Genomic DNA, 19176 nt, shown 5'->3' with positions numbered 1-19176 from the left:
TTCTGATAATTTACATGGACAGTTGGAGATGCAAATCTGCTCTCTGGCCACAGGGTGAGATAGTAGTTTGTTTCAAAAATATTGTATGGCACACACTTAAGTTTTACATAATCTTTCAGAATGCCCTAATATCAACGGGTACAACTGTCCCGCTTCTGCGTGATAGTACATGTAATTTAACGTGAAAGCAACCATGATATTGATATTGGGGCGGATTTAGGCCGTCTTCTGGGTCTTCCGGAAGACGGTCAGATTTTCAAGTTTACATTGACGGGTATCTAATTTTTTCTGTTGGAAGACGGTCAAAATTGGAGGATGAATTAACAAAGATAATTTGGAAGACTGTCAGTGAATAGCTCTGGATCCGTAGAATAATTCTACGCAAATTACAGTAATTCAACGTACCTCTGAGGACCCAGGCTCCATACAACTAGGAGTAGGTGTACATGTATTTGTTAATCTCTATTTAATAAAAAAAATTCATTTTGAACGCACGACAATGCAATCATTTTGTCCGCAGAGAACAGCGTGGCATATTACAAGTACATAAAACTCATTGTTGGGTTGTAATTAATGCACTGCTTCACTGATCAATTCACTGGCTGACCCAAGATCTTGGTATGTCGGTGGATGTCGGAGGGCGGGGGCTGGTGGGGGGGGGGGTGGTGAGAAGGGGGCGGACTTCGCCTCGATTCGCGTGTTAAATATAAAACAGCAAATAGGGACCACTTAACCATAATGCGCAAGGGATCAGGGTTGGAAAAATGGCTTGGTTTCGCCCAATTTTCTTCTTGGGGAAGGGGGGTGGGGAGGGGTACCTCAGAAACCTAGGGAAGGACGTGTCCCTTGTTTCCCTATCTGATCCTCCCATTGCAGTCCTCAATAATAAATTAGTGCATACGACATAAAACTATATATGTACTGAAATAATTCACTTCTTGGACTATGGAGTAATACCTCATACGCAACACAATCTATTGTCGGCGAAGACTGGGTGAGATAATTACAAAAGATATGTACTCGGTTGACCCAATGACCATGATACGGTCCTGTAATAAACCAGGATCTCATTGGATGCATGACCAGACTTAATTACTTCTTGTTAATTACCCCAGACAGTAGACCGACTGATCCCATTTTATTGAATTAGATTTTATTCAACTAAAATTACTTAACTGCTACAAGCTTCCAAAGTGGTTTCCCAGCATACCTCCCAATGCCCCTCCATTGAAAATCTGAATTCCGCACTCATCGTCAGATCAAAATGACACTTTGTTGCCAAGGCTAACCCCTTTCAGCCATCAAGCAGGCAAGAAAAATGATAAAATTCGGCAGCAAGTTACCTGCTTCTTCAACTCGCAGGAAAAAAAGTTGACTCCCATAACTCGGATACCTTTAATTGGCTCAAACTATGCTCAGACACAGGTTAAACGACATTCATACATGTAAGATTAAGCTGCTACCTGCAGGGACGGATTCAGAGATATTTTCTGACAGTCTTCCAAATTATCTTTTTTGATCTATCCTCCATTTTTTTACCCTCTTCCGACAGAAAAAAATAGATACCCGTCAATGTGAACTTGATCGTCAATGAAACAATGGAATTCTGATCGTCTTCCGGAAAACTCAGAAGACGGCCTCAATCCGCCCCTGACCTTAGGAAAATTGTTCTGAGGGACACGTTCTTGATAAAGGATAAGTGAATTTATTAGATGGAGTTATGTCTCTTGACTTGGTCCCTCATATGGCATGATTACCTCAGTTCAACAAGCTCTAGTCTATCATGCACAGCTGACAACAGCTGCTGTAATTTTGCTGTCGACTTTGTAATCAATTGTGCACGGCGGTTGCATGCATGTGAATCATAATGTTTTTGCTGCTTCTGGATAGACTTACTTAAAAAAAACCTGGTAATATCCATATCATACACAACTTTATTTCAAATATACACAACAGCTAGATCTACAAATATATTTTGATAAAGACCTTAAAAATGACTGGGATCTGTATTGTTTATAACAGTGAGAGCAAAATTTTGCGAATAGTCAAACTCGCTCGAGGGTAATAACCAGAGTTCATGGTTCATGTGTTGGTTATATCATACATCATATTACATTAGCTTTTTATTTATAACACCTAGATTAAATCAGGTGCAGTAATGGTGAACATGGGAAGGTGCCAGAGTAGAATTGGGACAGGGCAGGGGGGGTCTAGTGTGGCATTTAGACTGAGCTGAACTGGTATTGGATTGGTGTGGTGATAGGGGTGTTTTATTGCAGTGGTGTTAATCTGAAGTTGTGAGTGTTGTTGTGATAGGATAGTGCTGGGGATGTTGAAATAATGTTGTGATTGGGTGGTTTTGGGGTTACATAGGGATAGAGCAGTGTTGGGGCTGTGTAGGGATAGGTACGATGGTGTTTGGGATGAGTAGGGAAAGCTAGAGTGGTGTTTGGGATGTGAAGGGATAGCAAGGGTGGTGTTTGGGCTGTGAAGAGACAGGTGATGTATTGTACAATGTATGTGAAAGGGTGGTGTTGGCGCTGTGTTGCATGTGATAGGGTGGTGTTGGCGCTGTGTTGTATGTGATAAGGTGGTGTTGGCGCTGTGTTGTATGTGATAAGGTGGTGTTGGGGCTGTGTTGTATGTGAAAGGGTGGTGTTGGCGCTGTGTTATATGTGAAAGGGTGGTGTTGGCGCTGTGTTGTATGTGATAAGGTGGTGTTGGGGCTGTGTTGTATGTGATAAGGTGGTGTTGGGGCTGTGTTGTATGTGAAAGGGTGGTGTTGGGGCTGTGTTGTATGTGATAGGGTGGTGTTGGGGCTGTGTTGTATGTGATAAGGTGATGTTGGCACTGTGTTGTATGTGATAAGGTGGTGTTGGGGCTGTGTTGTATGTGATAAGGTGGTGTTGGGGCTGTGTTGTATGAGATAGGGTGGTGTTGGGGCTGTGTTGTATGTGATAGGGTGGTGTTGGGCTGTGTTGTATGTGATAGGGTGGTGTTGGGGCTGTGTTGTATGTGATAAGGTGATGTTGGCACTGTGTTGTATGTGATAAGGTGGTGTTGGGGCTGTGTTGTATGTGATTAGGTGGTGTTGGGGCTGTATTGTATGTGATAGGGTGGTATTGGGGCTGTGTTGTATGTGATTAGGTGGTGTTGGGGTTGCATTGTGACAGGGATTTAATGCAGTGGTGTTGAGGGTGGTGTCTAGACTGATACTATCATAGTACTAATTAAAAGCACATGTCAATATTGCACAGGCATTGTTCTTAAAAGATCTCTTCTATTTTGACAGGAGATCTTACATCAGGTATGTACAAAAATATACAGCTTTCATATCAATCTTTACAACAAAATAGTAAAAAACAACAATAAGACAATTATATTTGGATGAAAGTCACCTGGTCAATTTTAAGCTAACCAAAAGTGAATGTGAATACATATTCACCCTGGTGCACATAACCTTATAGTTTGTAACTGGAATAAACACTTCTTTTATGATTTCTAATTTTGGTGACATCAAATAACTTGTAAAATAGCTTAATATAAAAAATTGGCTAAAATCATACGCAAAACAAGCTTCAGCTTTATAAAATGTAAGGATGTGCAAACAACATATTCTGTCTGCCATCTAATGTTGATTTACAAGTACTGTACATAAGTATATCATTAAATTGACTAAAGTATAAGGATTATAAATTTACTGTCAGTGACCAAAATAAAAGACCCAAATAACAAGCTGTGCAACTGCATTAAATTCTATTGCATGATGAAGTAACTGATACACACACACATATATATGTATAGATTCAAGTATATTTAAGGCTTACTGTGTCTCAACTCTGTCACTTCATAAATAATGAAACCACACTACCAACAGATGAAAAATTCAAGAAATCTGAGAAGTATACCCAGTCTGTATGTATAACAAAAGGTACACAACATGACTTCAAAGTAAATGGGACAGTAATTATTAATTTTCAACAAAATGTTCAGATACTTTCACCAACAGTGACTTCTGAGTTAACCCTTAGACTATGATTTTCAGTCACAATTTGGGTAAGTCGCAGCCTGCTTATCAGACTACTTACAATACTGACACTATAAAAATAAAAGTAAAATAACAAATAAATAAATGAGTTTGATTGACAAATAATTTTTTTTAAAAATGCCGATTCACTCAAATTGCTGAAAAAGTGCAAACGGATCTGGATTACTAAATAACTTTTTCTTTTTCAAACTGTTTGGCCAAACATTCAACACCCAAACCTTTCAAAGCTATACTTGTCTATATGATAAAAACATATACTTAAAATCAAAACTCTTAAAAAGCTTTTCACTTACTCAATAGTCTGCAGGTTTGTCTATCACCTGTGAAACTAGAACAGTAGATTAAATCTTCCATACTGGCATGAGGTAATAAAAAACTGAACCATACTTCAAACTGTGCCAGTAACTACAATAAATAATTCAAAGTCAATATGCTGTATTTTGCCATAAAATCATTGCTATTGCACAAATATTTTTTAAGGATACATTTTACTTTCCATAAAATTATGACTATAAACTGTCAGTAATTTTAGGATTCAACTTTTCTCTCCATACATTGATAAATATTCAAATACCACTAGGTTACTTCAGTGCAAAAAACAATCAATTCATGAGCTGAGAATATATTTGTGTGTGTAAAACTACAATACAATGGCATCTTCAGAGCATTGAAAAAATTAAAAACAACAAAGAATTTAAAAGACATCAATGAGCTCAGTGTGCTATAAGTGTACAGGCATGGTCACTTTATCTGTATTACTACTATACGTTACGCTGCTGTGGCTATTCGATTGATTTGACCTACTACTGGTGGGGGTATATGAACGTTGGGTGCGCGCTGGTGGTTGCGATGAGTAGCCAGTGGAGCTATCTTGAGAACTGGAAAAGGCACCTCCGTCCCTGTGGTACGGCGAGTTGGTTGCCCCCGCCGCTGCGTACATCATGGCTGTTTGGTTGAGATACATGCCTGGCGCGGCGCACTGAGTGGCTTGCATGGGCTGGTATCCACCAGCTTGAGCAAAGTGGGGATGAGCTGGCGCAACCGGACCAAACCCGGGCTTGGGACCTAGTGAGGAAGAGAAAGAGCAAAATCTACATAAAATGTGCAGCTTACCTTGATTGGTATATGATGATCAACCCAAGGCTGAGATCTATGGAGGGAAGCCAAAAACTGCTTTTAGTGTAGAAAATTGTGATTTTAAGAAAACACTGTACTTATAAATATCTCACTGATTTCATATGAATTCATTGGTCTACAAAAAAAAGTTCTGTGGAAAATGAAATAAAAAAAACTTGGTAACATATATTGTCACACTGATGATTTTGGTGTAACTAGGTCTAAATCAGAGAAGTGAATGTGTGTCATACAACTGAATGCTCTAGTGCAAATAATCAAATAATAATGTATAAACCATTAAAATTGTCTTTTAACCAGTTCAACTATATAGATGCATAATGAATAGGAAAACTGATGAATTATTAATGCAATGACCTCTACACTTCAATTTGAGGAACAAAACCACATATATATGGCACTCACACACAAATACTGGCCCAGGATTAGTTTTCTACACAGTATAAAGGAAATGTTGTTATCCTAAAATCTTATTGCACTTTGTAATTAGTTGCAACAGCAGCAGAGAATTAAAATCATCAGGGTGGGCAACAAAGTACGACATGTAAACTATGGACATACACAGATATCCCATCCACAGTTTATCTTTCATATTCATAATATCTACACAAAAACGGCAAAACAAAAAATTCTGAGAATGGCCATTATTATAATTATTATTCAAAAAACAAAAACAAAAACTCACATCAACATTTATAGCATTTGCAAATGAAAAGAAAGCAGCAAAAAGCAACACAAACCATATGTGATCATAATTTGGGGTTGTTGATTACTTGGGAACTGTGGACCCCCTCCTCTGGTCACAGCCGTTGCTGACGTCACCGTGGCTTCGTCTTCCTCCCTTTTCTTGCGCATTTTCCGGCAGCAGCAGCACGTGATCGCTACAATGCATAGAATGAGGACGAGAAGGCTGCCAACTGTAATGACCACTGCGGCGGTCACTCCCATAGATAGAAACTGCTCCCAAATGCTCAAACTTCCTGGAAAATTAAGCAGAATAGATTAAATATATCTCTTGGTTAAACTTCAATATGTTTTTTTTGATTTTAGTCAAAATTTCATGCAAATAAATACATTTTCATTCAAATTAAAATCCATTTTTTCTTTTATTCAGAAATACTTATATGATAAAAATACAATCCTAAGCAGACAAGTCTTAGTGCTTTAGAGAAACACAATTGGTTGTGAACACAATCAGATACAATTGAACCAGATCTCAACTACCACAATCATACTTCCAATGAAGCACTACTTACTAACAGATTACTTTTAATGCACAGTGTACTTGACTTGGGAGGTGGGGGGGGGGGATTTCAAATGAAACACCTTTTTGATCAGAAGAAAGGCTTGCTCTGTATAAAATTTGACCTAGAATCTACAACACAATCAGGATAAAAAGAATCTCTTGTTCAGAAAAAGAAGACTGCACTTTGAAAGTGTCCGCCAAGAATTTTGACTGTTAATCTTGACAAACTGATGACTGCCCTTAAAAGTCCTCATAGATAAGATGAGAGATCTGCATTCAATATTTCAAAATCAGTAAGAAACATTTATAAGACAAATATGAAAAAAAATAATAATCTAGTAGCACTTTATGCAGACCACTAAATGCATTTCCTCAATTCAGTTACATGCATGCAACAAACAAATCTAATTGCATTGTTCATCACATTAACAGTAAAATTTCACTCGTTATTGCTATAATTACATGTTCCCAGGAGGAGACACATTTTCATTTTCTTCTTCATTGATGAAAATAGTTAACCTAGTGAGTATGAAAAATGCACTAAAACAAACTCCTTTTGCAATCAATAGTATCAGACTGAAACTCATGACAAATGTTTGCTCAACACGCTTCAGGGTTAACGAAAGTATTTGAATTCATAACACTGGCAGATGATATCATTAAAGCACAAACTCAGCTAAAAAGAGACCATATTTTATGAATTCTATTGATCTATTCCCATTATGAATTCATTGCAAACTTCATTTGGTGTTTGACAACATGAAAGTGCCATAGATAAGGTGAGCAAGAAGGTCCTTGGGCAGAAGTAAGAGTGAGAACAGGATTTTTGTTACCTGATATATTCTTCTTATCAAAACAATGTCTCTGTCATGCAATAAAATCATTTCACCCTTGAATAAATGAAAAGTTTATGAAAAGTTTATTTGTCCATGTTTTGACTACAATGACAATGAAACATAACTTCAAGAATGACAGAGACTTCCCAAGGTCCAGATCAACTCTGTTATTATGCAAGATGGCACTATATGCTATACATTTGGTGTATCTATAAAAAAAAAAACGTGATAAAATATCTTGCACAATGTTTAGAAAACCATCTTTCTCCTTTGATATAAGCCACCCTTTGAACTGAATTGTGGGATTGTTAACCCTCTGTGTGTGTGTGTGTGTGTGTGTGTATGCAAAGACATTTGCTCATCCGGGATCCACTTGTGTTTGATTCAGCTACTGCTATCAAAACAACTAATGCAAAAATGGTGGTAATTTACTTTTGTTACAGGCTTACCTTTGAGAAACAGTGTAATCTGAACATTATACTAGTACTATGTTTTAGTTGTTTTCGGAAATAATTGCATCAAATTAAAGTAGTTTACATGGCAACCAAGTGTTTAAGTAGCTTCTGGGGCTCCTCATGCAAATGATGTCACCCTGTTCTCCAATTTGTAATTCAAAACCACAAATTTCTCAGAAATTGCTCACTGATGAGATGACTCAGTTTTTTTCTCGCCTGATTAGCAAAATTACTGTTCACGTTAATTTGATTGTGCGTGATGTAGCTGTCAGCACAGTTAGAGCTGATGGTATGATAGAAGGCTTAAACCAGTGCACTACCAAGATTTCTCCATTTTAAAATAGCAGGACATGAGATTGTTTATATATATATATATTTTTTTTTTTTGGGGGGGGGGGGGGGGGGCATTTATCTAATGTATCATACTTTTAAGTGACTTGAAAGTTACAGTTTTTAATAAAATGCATGTTTTTAAGTCATAAAAAAAGTAGGAAGAAATGGCTCAGTGGTATTATGATCCAGTATCTGTCCAATAAGGTATTGATTTTCTTTGTTTGATATACTGTGTATCAACAGTTATCTAACAGACAGTGGGTGACAATGTATATATGCTCCTTATCTTCCAATCACCAGTTATTCTAACTCATCTTTGTGGTTACATTTGGGAAATAGCAATAAAACAGTATGTGTAAATCTGCCAACCTTCTCTCTTTACCTACACTAAAACAAATTAGTGGCACTGCAATAAACATGTATATAGAATAGATATGCTATTTACATAACAATAAAGGGGGAAATTTAGCCAAGAGCAACAGATTATTATTATTATTTTTTTTTGTTTAAGAAGGGAAAATCAACTTATTGAAAGATTCTCATCTCTGCTGATGGATGAGACAGAATGCATTCAAAATACTTGACTACCCATAACTTTCATTCAAAACTTTCTACAAAATACTTCTTAATTCATTTTATCTATAATTCATTATATTTTATATTGCTTGTTTAATAGTCCATTTTTCATCCTACAATCCGCCTACTTCTGATTGCAAGAAATAAATGTTATCATATGCACTATAGTAGACTTAAATTGCAACAACTGTAAAAGGATGCAATATACTGTTGATTCTCTGGAACCTTGCGATCGATCTTTTCCATTACAAATAAAAATACTTCTCTAACTTTGGCATTGCTCATGATAAGTCAATTAATTGCTGATATCAAAGCTTTATCGGGGGTTTAGTCTACATTCCCCCGGGAAGACTGACAGAGACAGAGAGTAACTTTACAGTCGCAGATCATTTCCTTACATTTCACAAATCAATAACCTCTTCCACAGGTCACCCGAACAATAGCCCACTGCACGCAGGATGAGCTCTTTTTCTTTGTGAGGCCAGCAGCTATGGGCTCCCACACTGGTTTATACAATGTAGGCTGAGCTATTGACTTGAAGTGTCAGCACATCATGAGCATTATGCCAGTATCTGGGCCCATAGCTGACACTGTGAGCATTATGCCAGTATCTGGGCCCATAGCTGACATTGTGAGCATTATGCCAGTATCTAGGCTTATAACTGACATTGTGAGCATTATGCCAGTATCTGGGCCCATAGCTGACATTGTGAGCATTATGCCAGTATCTGGGCCCATAGCTGACATTGTGAGCATTATGCCAGTATCTGGGCCCATAGCTGACATTGTGAGCGTTATGCCAGTATATGAGCCCATAGCAAACACTGTGAGCAATATGCCCACACTGTGAGCCGTTTGCTAGTAGCTCAGTCCATAGCTCAGATCGCTTCAACTTTTTCCATTAGCTGAGCCCACCTATATTTTGAGCATAATGGCATTTACACTGAGCCTTTTGCTTACTGTATGATTAGGGCTTAAGTACATGTATCATTATATTTGTATCATGTCTATATCACTATCATTGTTTTCTAAAAAAAAATTCAAACAGAGTAACATAATTTGATTAACAGATATGCATTCAAGACCTAGTGCTTTTACGTAAAATATTGGAAGATAAACCTATAATGATCATATTGATTTGTTTTAGTAATCAGCATACAATTGTGTTTTTGTTTATTTCTATAAAATATTTTCTCTTATACATTCTGATATCAATTATGGCACATTTCCAAAATTTACTTACAAAAATTTAAACAGAAGTTCCATTAAGGAACAATACTGTTGTATTTCATAGTATATTGAAATGTCCAATGCCACTACAATTCATGCAAATACAAAATAAGTTTTAATTCCTCCCCCCCAAAATCAATGTTTTTCCAGGGGGGGTTACAATTTTCTTTCATTTCTTGGCAAACACATTAGGATATATTGTTGTGAAATGAAAGCATCAACTTTCTGGAGCTGTTTTGAGCGAAAACTTGTAAGAGAATGTAAGAAGCCATATCAGAATCAATATGATCTTAAATAGGCCAAAATTTAGTGGGTAGTCTTACAACTTCAATTTCCTCACAACGAACCTAACTCTTTCAGAATAATGCACACATCAAATTAATTGCCAACTTTCTTTCAAGCAATTCAACCGATAACCCATCAAAAAGATGTTCTGAATTTGCATCCAACTAAAGAGAAACAAGAATTCCCCTGCTCTTCTTTGTCTCCACGTTTAATTGAGGGTCATTATTATCCATTTCCTTGAGTCTGCAAAATTAATTGATACTGTCTCTTGAAAAGAGATTGATGGCAGATAAAGCAGACACAGTTAATGCCATGTTGTGTTCAGCTGGGAGAAGGTTTTAGTTTGTCAGTGAGCATCAATTGATGTTTGCATTACATTGAGTAACCATGAAAAAGTGCATGTATAATCAGTATTTGATACTAACAATGAATGACAGATTTCCTGCAGCCTGCGACTTTTTTTGGGGTTTTGATGAAGCCAGTGATTGGGGGGGGGGGGGGGGGGGGGATGTCCATCATCTTTTATTTTCTTTTTATACCTTGACAATGCCTGAGAGTTAACTGTCAATGAATGGTGATTAGAGTTTGCATTACACATTGTTGGCATGGTGAAGTGTTTGCAACATTGGGAAATTCGATGTTTCCCATTTATTTAGATTTATCAGAAAAAAATAATGATTCATACTTACCAACTTTACTAATAAGAGAATAATGCAGAGATGGTTAATACATGTATGCCCGATTTTCCTCAAAGCTGTAAAAAATCAGATACTACCCAGTCAGATAATAAGTGTGTCTATTTTCAGGATCTTTGTCCCCCTGATGTTAGGGTTCTCAATGCAAGATGAAAACTCCATAGAGAGCAAGAGATACTTAACAGAAGATGGCTAAATGATGACCCCATCTTTCTTTGCAAATTCACTGTTAATTGTCCACATCTTTTGAAGGAGACATTTGGCTGCCTGGCTAAGACTGCTACTTATCAATGGCAGGCCTATGGGAACTATCACTAGCTAGCACCAAATGTATACTATTCCACATTACTCTTAAATAACAGAAATAAAAACTTGGAATGAGACCATGTCCTGTAATTATGAAATAAACCAAATCTTTGATAGTTGCAGATCAAGGAAGTATTATATATATATATATATATATATATATATATATATATATATATATATATATATATATATATATATATATATATATAACCATTATTGGAATATGGAAATGCACATCATTTTGGCCAAATATACTTTTAGTACAGTATATTCTTATCTTTGAGCTGCTTACTTTTGCTATACAGTCTTCAGTTTAAGGACACCTGTACACTGGGCAGCCTAATTTTAATTAGGTTTAGATTGGGCCAGCTATTAAGTAAAGAAACAAATTATACTGATAGAAATTAGCCATTCTTGGGCATCAGTAGCATTCTATACACTTTTATTTGCATGGACTACATACTCTTTGAGTTAGATATTGATTTTTTTACTTATGACATTGCAAATATATTTGTCCCATGTCACTCATGCCCCCCTCCCCCCAAAGGAAAAGGCCTAGAGCAACACAGACAGTCTCCAAATATACTGTGTACACTTCCTCAGTATATCCAATAGCCGCCAAATTATTTTCTACTTAGTGCCAAATGCAATATATGATATTATGTATTATGTCACCTAAAATATAAGTAAATGAAAGTATAAGTGAAGAATTCACTGCATGTTTCTGATACAAACAAAAGTGTGTGTGCGTGAGAGAGAGAGAGAGAGAGAGAGAGAGAGAGAGAGAGAGAGAGGCTTGTCAGAGGCTTGTAGAAGACAAAAGGTTTGGGGTTCGAAAGAAGGAATAGGTTCACTTTGAATCAAATATTTATTCCAGGTTTTACATGATTTCACATTGAATGAAAGGGGTAAAAAGGTCCACTTTTTTTCAGAAAAAGACCCCCCCCCAGCCCATCCTTCAAAATTGCTGGCCACAAGCCTGTATTTCATGCTGTGACAAAAATATCTTGTGCTCCATTAGGTCGAGAAGCATATGGCACGTTCTTTTTCCACCCTTGGCAAAAGGAAGAAGGCCAACAACCAAAACCCAGTTATCCAGGCATCAACTGCCTTCAGGGATGAGACAATGTACTGCACATCCTACACCATGTTCAAGCTTACCTCTAAATGCAATGTTTACAAGATACATCATAAAACCATACATTTCCTTGTATACATATTACATTTATAGCTATATATCAGGGATGCTAGTGGGGTCCGGAAAGAAAACCTGAACTTTTTTTTGGCAAAGACCGGGGGGGGGGGGGGGGGGGGGGGGGGGGGGGGGGGGGGTACAAATTGATTATGAAACAATTACTATATTTCAAATTTTATTTAATAAATATATTGCAATATATGTCATCACAACTTCATGGTAATTTTCAACAGTTGTTTCCAAGGATAATCTTGACATTGACAAGATGGAAGTGCCATCAGTACATAAACACCTACCACCCATAGTAGACAGTAATGATCCCTCACGTAAGCAACAACTACGTGCTTTGGCATGCTTAGTTGCTTTAGCATGGTTTTTCAGAGCTTTTTTACCACTGCTTCCGTACCGGATCACGTCGTTGCACCATACACACCAAGCTTCTCCGGGGGACTTTCGCTTCCGAACATAGGTAGAAAAAAATCGTCATTATTGTCCTTTTCCTCCAGCCAACTCCAACTAAATCTATTTTTGACAGTAATGTCGATGTTTCTAATATCGTCTGTTCCCCTCTCCGCGAAATCCATTTAGTTTGGTTTAGTTCAAAATTCCGCGCACGCGGTGTCAAAACTTTCCACATGGGTGCCGACATTAAAGCCTACATTTCCAACCAATCAAGCGCCATAAATAAATCACGTGCTACGGTTGTGACTAGATATTGTGTTGAAACGCAGCTCTGTCGCAATGGTTGAAATGCGACGTTCCTCTGACGCATCGTTCGTCCAGTCCGCGACCACGTTAAAAACGAGAATTCCGGAACAAAATATAGTACCAGAAAATTTTATAACTGGACGCAAAAAACCGGAATTCCGGTAAAAACCGGAAGACTAGCATCCCTGATATATTTAACTGGTAAAAATGCATTTGCATCATTGAGGGGGGGGGGGGGGGGAGGGGGGGCAAAATCTGCTGTGATAAATAAAGATCATAAATATCTTTCAATGTTCATTTTTATCTATTTATTCATATATTTGTTTAGTACTAGCACAAATGCTTTTCCCTTATGCCTACACATTTAGACTAAGGAACTTTGGCATACATCAACTTGTTGTTTAGTATACATGTATGTCATTTTGGGGTTTACTGGATCTAGTTTACACTAATTTAGTATTTGTCATAACATGTAGATGTTTTCAATTTTCTTTCACTTTTTACAGAAATTCAGCAAACTGCCTTCAAGTTTCAGGCCAATTATCACAATATGGCAACATATGGGGCATATCCCGTAAGTGCTGCACTCTTTCAATTTAGAAATTATGAGACGAACTTCCATGATTATAATAACTGGGCATCTATCTCCTCACAGACTGTCTAATAATCAGCGGCTTTGTAAAGTGCTCTGTGCTCAGTCAATACAACCATTGTGGAAGCATATGGGGAATTCTCAAATAAAGTCACTTTCACCATTGACCCAAAAGGAAGCTGTCACTGTAACAATTTGATTACCTTATTATATAATTTCTAATGTCTGATTTTTCCAGTAGCTATGAAAATATTATTCTGACTAATTACTTGTATTTCCTCCCCTAAGGCCCCCTAAGGCATATCAAGACATCTGCTTCAATAATTTCTTTAACACCCTTTCTCTCTCTCTCTCTCTCTCTCTCTCTCTCTCATACTTCCATAAAATACTATATTTTTACCAAGCCACATATGCATGCTCTCATACTGAACAGTTTTTCCAAAGTTAAATATTGTCCTACCTCCAGGGTCGTCGACACATTTTGATGACCCGCCATCCGCCTCGTCTGACTTGTCAAAGCAGTGGTCCGTTGAATCGCACTTGAGATCCACATCAATGCACTTTTTGTTGTCGCACAGAAAATTGGCCCCGCAACTGTCATACTCTTTGTAATCTGCAAATCAGAGAGATTTTCTAAATAGTACATCACTCTCGTAATGTATTAGATAAATGTTATATGACGAATGGATAAATAAAACGAAATGATTTTATTTGTCCAAGTGTGCCAGTAGGATAAAAAACCCATGAAAAAATTCTGCAATAAAAGGACTTCTGCTTCTATTAGGTTGAAGACTGTTGAAAAGATATAAGAAAAGCAATATAAATTATTTTGTTGTAACTAAAATATATAATAATGTGGAACACAGAATGTTAAAAAGTTTTTTTCTTTAACCTGATCAGTGGCAATCCTTTTAAAGCCATAATTAGAAAACAAAAGCCTCTAGCTTATTAACAAGACTGCACACTTGGATAGAAATGCAGACACCATATATCTGTTCTTATGTAAGCATGCTGAGCACATAATCACCTTTCAAGGCACCTGTCATACACTGACAATACAATGCTCAACAGTAGGTGCTCAATATGTTGACACACACTTGGATCTTTAGAAGCCGCTCTTTATTGACAAATGGAAGCGATGGGAATCACAAATTGATGTAATCTTGTATAATGAGAACAATGGCTGCATGTATTATTGATAGGCACCGTGATTGTGTAAATTTATTTTAAAGACATATGGCAGAAATGAAACACAGTTTGTAATAGGGACAACAAAAGTGTTAGAGTGTTATATTGTGATGAACTGGGATCTTTGAAAGTTTTCTTTCTGTTTTTGCAACACAAAGCATTAAAGTAAACCAATCCCAAGAGAAAAGTGATTTAATTTGGTTCAATTCCATTATTCCACAAATCACATCCCATTTCAAATTATGCTACAAAATGGAGATATAATATTGCAATGCATTATTTCTTTAAGGCATATCAATGTCGCTACTTTGCGAGTATTTGGTTACATAGATATCAAGGTCTCATATTCTTGCCTTCCAGGGGCTGTCCCATTTCTTTCTCTTTCCAAGTATGTAAGCCTGGGAGGAACTCTGCTTCAGAAGCTGTTCAGATGAACAAGTTATAAATCCCTTCTCTGTAAGAGTGCATTCCCATAGATTTAGATTGATCCATCTAGATCGACCTAACTCCCTGGGGGTTTACGTTAAATTGCTGTCACCCGAGCGCGCACAGTAGTTAATTACCCCCTTACAGCTTTTAGTAGGCGGGACAGATATTTAAGCTGGCTAAGCTGACAGTAATCTAGTGAGACTCCCCACAGGGATAGATCGATCTAAAATCTGTGAGAATGGGGTCTAAGTCCCAGCTCTCCCCTCCCCCTCACTACAACCCATTGTTAAGTTACCCAGAAAGATATTGCAACTTTCAATCACAGCTCAACTCCTGGGCTCCTTTCATGAGTCCCGCACCATCAGCTACAGACTTCTAGACAGAAAGTGTCTTTTAAGATATTAAAACATAGCTGATATTGAATGGAAATAACTATGGCAGTTTTACATTCACCGCCCTTCCTCTTCCCGCAGTTATGAGAAAAAGATATACTTGCTTTGATTCCCTCAAAGAAAAATCTACAATGAAAACAATTTGATTGAAATGCTACGATACCATAAATATCCATAACAGCAAATCTACAAATAAGGTCCCTGGTTGCAATTATTCTTAATTAACTGATCTGATCGCACTGTCGCTGAATCAGACGAAAATCTTTCGTCTTATTTTGCAAATTGGTTTTCTATCTGATGGAAATGACTGTGTGGCCTGCCACAGTGGCATGTACTCACTTCACAGGCCTCTGTAGTCTTTGTGTCCCATCTGGGATTGTCAACATTTGTCAGTTTCCATTTCCTTCAACTAACGGTGGTCAAATCACGAGAGAATTAAGAGGATATTTAACAAAATTACTGTCAGAGAGAGAGAGAGAGAGAGAGAGAGAGAGAGAGAGAGAGAGAATGACTATGAGAATATAATTCCAGCAATATAAGGTTCAATGTGCGTTATGATATCAAATAATGCTGAGTGTCTTATTTATTCTTATGGGACAAGACATTAAATTTTAATATGGCATTAAAGTATTAGGACACTGGCACAAGGATTTATTACTTTAAACCAACCTTCAACTAAAATAACATATAAACAAAATGTCCCCAATTATCTCGATTTCTGAACCAAGGGGAAGGAAAAATTAAATAATAAAAAAAAAAACATTGATAAATAAATAAATAAATAAATTACACAATTTATAACACACAATTTATAATAAATTAGACTGTAAACTATTTAGCTTAAAACATCCATGCTTCAATTTAAGCAATTTTGTGAGACTTTATTCATGAGTAACCATATTTTTTTGTCGACGTACCATAGAATTATACAAGGTAAAGACAAAGTGTTTGGATATATCCCCCCTACCCTGTTGTTCTCATTAATATTAATATTAGTATTATTATTGGTATTACAATTATTATTACCTTTATATAATCATTATTAATTAATTAATTAAAATAACGCAGGCGAGCACATAATGCTGCGGCGACTTGCCGCCTGCTTTCAAATTTATATATTTTGTATATTTGTTCATCTTTATTATAGAAATAAATCTGTTTAAAAGGCGTTTGGATGATGGGAGCTAGGGGGAGAGGGAGGTGGTTATAATACAAATATTAAACATTAAAACAATCAGAAACTTATCACCAACCTCTGATATGTAATTATCGTATACCAGTTGGCTGTGCTACATATTAAATGAACAGCAACTGTGAGCTTTTTCATTTTATATCAAGACTTCCCCTCGATAATCTCCTCACACTTAAGCCAAGAAGATGAGCCTCTCGTCATTGATTTTGTTCTCTTTTAGCGGATAATAGGAGACACTGGAGCATCGTATGAAACACTGATATTCCAGTTAATTAGTTGCTCAGCTTTCCACTGAATAAAAATCTTCCACTGGCGCCAAACTGGTGTCATTTTACAAAGTGTGCTCGGTCAGCATGGCAACTGCTATTAATAAGAACATAGCTTACAATTCCCAGAAAGTGAAGTACCAGTAACGACACCTGGTGACTAAGGGATAGAATCTCAATTTAATTTGAAAAGAAAAGCAAAGACTTTGTAAAACTTATTAAAGCTATATTCCTACATTGTAACAAGTCATTATGTTTTACATCATGTAATTATTTAACTTAGTAGCGTTTAAGCTTTGAAGTGGTAGTAACTTATGTTAATCTTTGACAGCATAATATATAGTAGTGAAAAAGACAAAAAGGAAAATGTTCAACTTTGCATTCCTATAAACGTAATGCCACATTTCTGAAAAAATATTGAACATCACTAAAACTCCAATTACATGTGTGTACGCGTTTGTGTTTAGATGTTATGTGATACGTGTTATCTGTAACAATAGAACATGGCCTGTAAACCATGTGGAAACTGATACTAAAATGCATAGAGAATATATGTGTTAATGCCTTAACTCATATTGGTACATGTACATGCAATAATACCCAGGTGTGCAAACTACTGTTAAGTGCATGTACTAGTGCCCAGATCTCACCAAGGAGCACATTTTACAGTGCATGGATCATTTATTGATCTTGCCTTAAGTGTCAATCTGCTTACCTGATTTTACCTGGACTAAGTTACTTTAGGTTTTAATGGATACTAGCTGTTCAAGATAGCTGATACAATGTTTTCTCTCTCTCTCTCTGACCCCATTTCCAGAGATTAGATCGATCTACTTTAGATCGACCTAACTCCCTGGGGGTTCACGCTAAATAGCTGTCTGACATGAAAGTTAATTACACCCTTACAGCTTGTAGTAGGCGGGACGGACATTTAAGCCGGATTATCTGACAGTAATCTAGTGAGACTCCCCGCGGGGATAGATCCATCTAAAAGCTCTGGGAATACAGCCTCTCTCTCTCTGTGTGTGTGTGTATGTGTGTGTGAGAGAGAGAGAGAGAGAAAGAAAGAGAGAGAGTACTACAGTATGTTCCAGATTTTTTCCTACATGGCATGCAAGCTCGAGTACCTGCCTGCATCTTGATAAATCAATTTGCTAGTCCTTATCCAACAGATCTAAAGATTACCTGTATGTCATAACCTCAGTGTTACTATGAGTCATGTTGCCCTGGCTACTTTCAAACTGTAACCCCCCCCCCCACACACACACACACACACACACACACACCTCCCCTTTAATCGTTCCCGTTATAATTTACTTACCATCACTGAAAGCGGTGACCACCAACTTGAATCCTTTTCCTTTAGGTCCACCACTGTCAGTCCTTATAAAGAAAAAAAAAATGAACATCAGTCATAAATAGATAAAAAATTACTTAGCCATGATCTACTATTGTATATAAAGCAAAATGATGCAAACCTTTATTTATGTAAAAACATCAGAATGATAAGATTATCAAGATTTTTGTCAGCAAAATGCAGTGTACCAAACTGAAAATGATCCACAAAGGTTCCGTGTTTGTTTGCCTTTGTATTACATATATACCAGAAATAATCATTCTTAGCTCCAGTTTTTTTCTTTTTTATTACAAATTTTTGTGTTTATATGACAGTCTCAGATATCTATTTTTAGATGTAACAGATATCTATTTTTGAGATGCAAATATTTGTTGAGTTCAAATCAATATGTATGTGCAGGAGGATATGGGTTCAAGCCCACCAAAACAGATACTGACTGGATAGGAAAGGGCTATAGGCCCTTTTTTGACACTGTGCTGTATATCCCATTCCCATACCTAGATTGATCTAGCCGGATCGGTCCATCTCCATGGGGATTCTTGCTAAATTGCATTCAGATAAACTGGCTTAAATGTCTGGCACGCCTACTGAAGCTGCTAAACGATAGTTAATTACCACCTTACAGCTTCAATAGGAGTGCCAGACATCAGAGCCGCTTAAGCTGAATGCAATTTAGTTAGAATCCCCTTGGAGATGGATCGATCCCGTTA

At 37.0% G+C, this 19176-nt stretch overlaps 1 protein-coding gene across 1 annotated transcript in view; it reads right to left on the bottom strand.

Moving 5' to 3' along the window:
• Positions 1-1916: 1916 nt before the first annotated feature.
• Positions 1917-19176, bottom strand: part of LOC106151531 (uncharacterized) — a 36521-nt gene continuing 19261 nt past the window's right edge. The window contains exons 4-7 of the mRNA XM_013524849.2: positions 18431-18492; positions 14103-14255; positions 5923-6162; positions 1917-5113 (exon numbers count right to left, since the gene is read on the bottom strand). Of these exons, the coding sequence (XP_013380303.2) occupies positions 4770-5113; positions 5923-6162; positions 14103-14255; positions 18431-18492 (799 nt within the window). The 3' untranslated portion in view covers positions 1917-4769. The remainder of the gene's footprint in view (positions 5114-5922; positions 6163-14102; positions 14256-18430; positions 18493-19176) is intronic.

This window comes from Lingula anatina, chromosome 4, assembly GCF_051362555.1.
Source record: "Lingula anatina isolate TDL-2025a chromosome 4, LinAna3.0, whole genome shotgun sequence".
Lineage (NCBI taxonomy): Eukaryota > Metazoa > Brachiopoda > Lingulata > Lingulida > Lingulidae > Lingula > Lingula anatina.
Note: the sequence above shows the minus strand (reverse complement) of the source record. Positions and strands in the feature narration are given on the sequence as shown.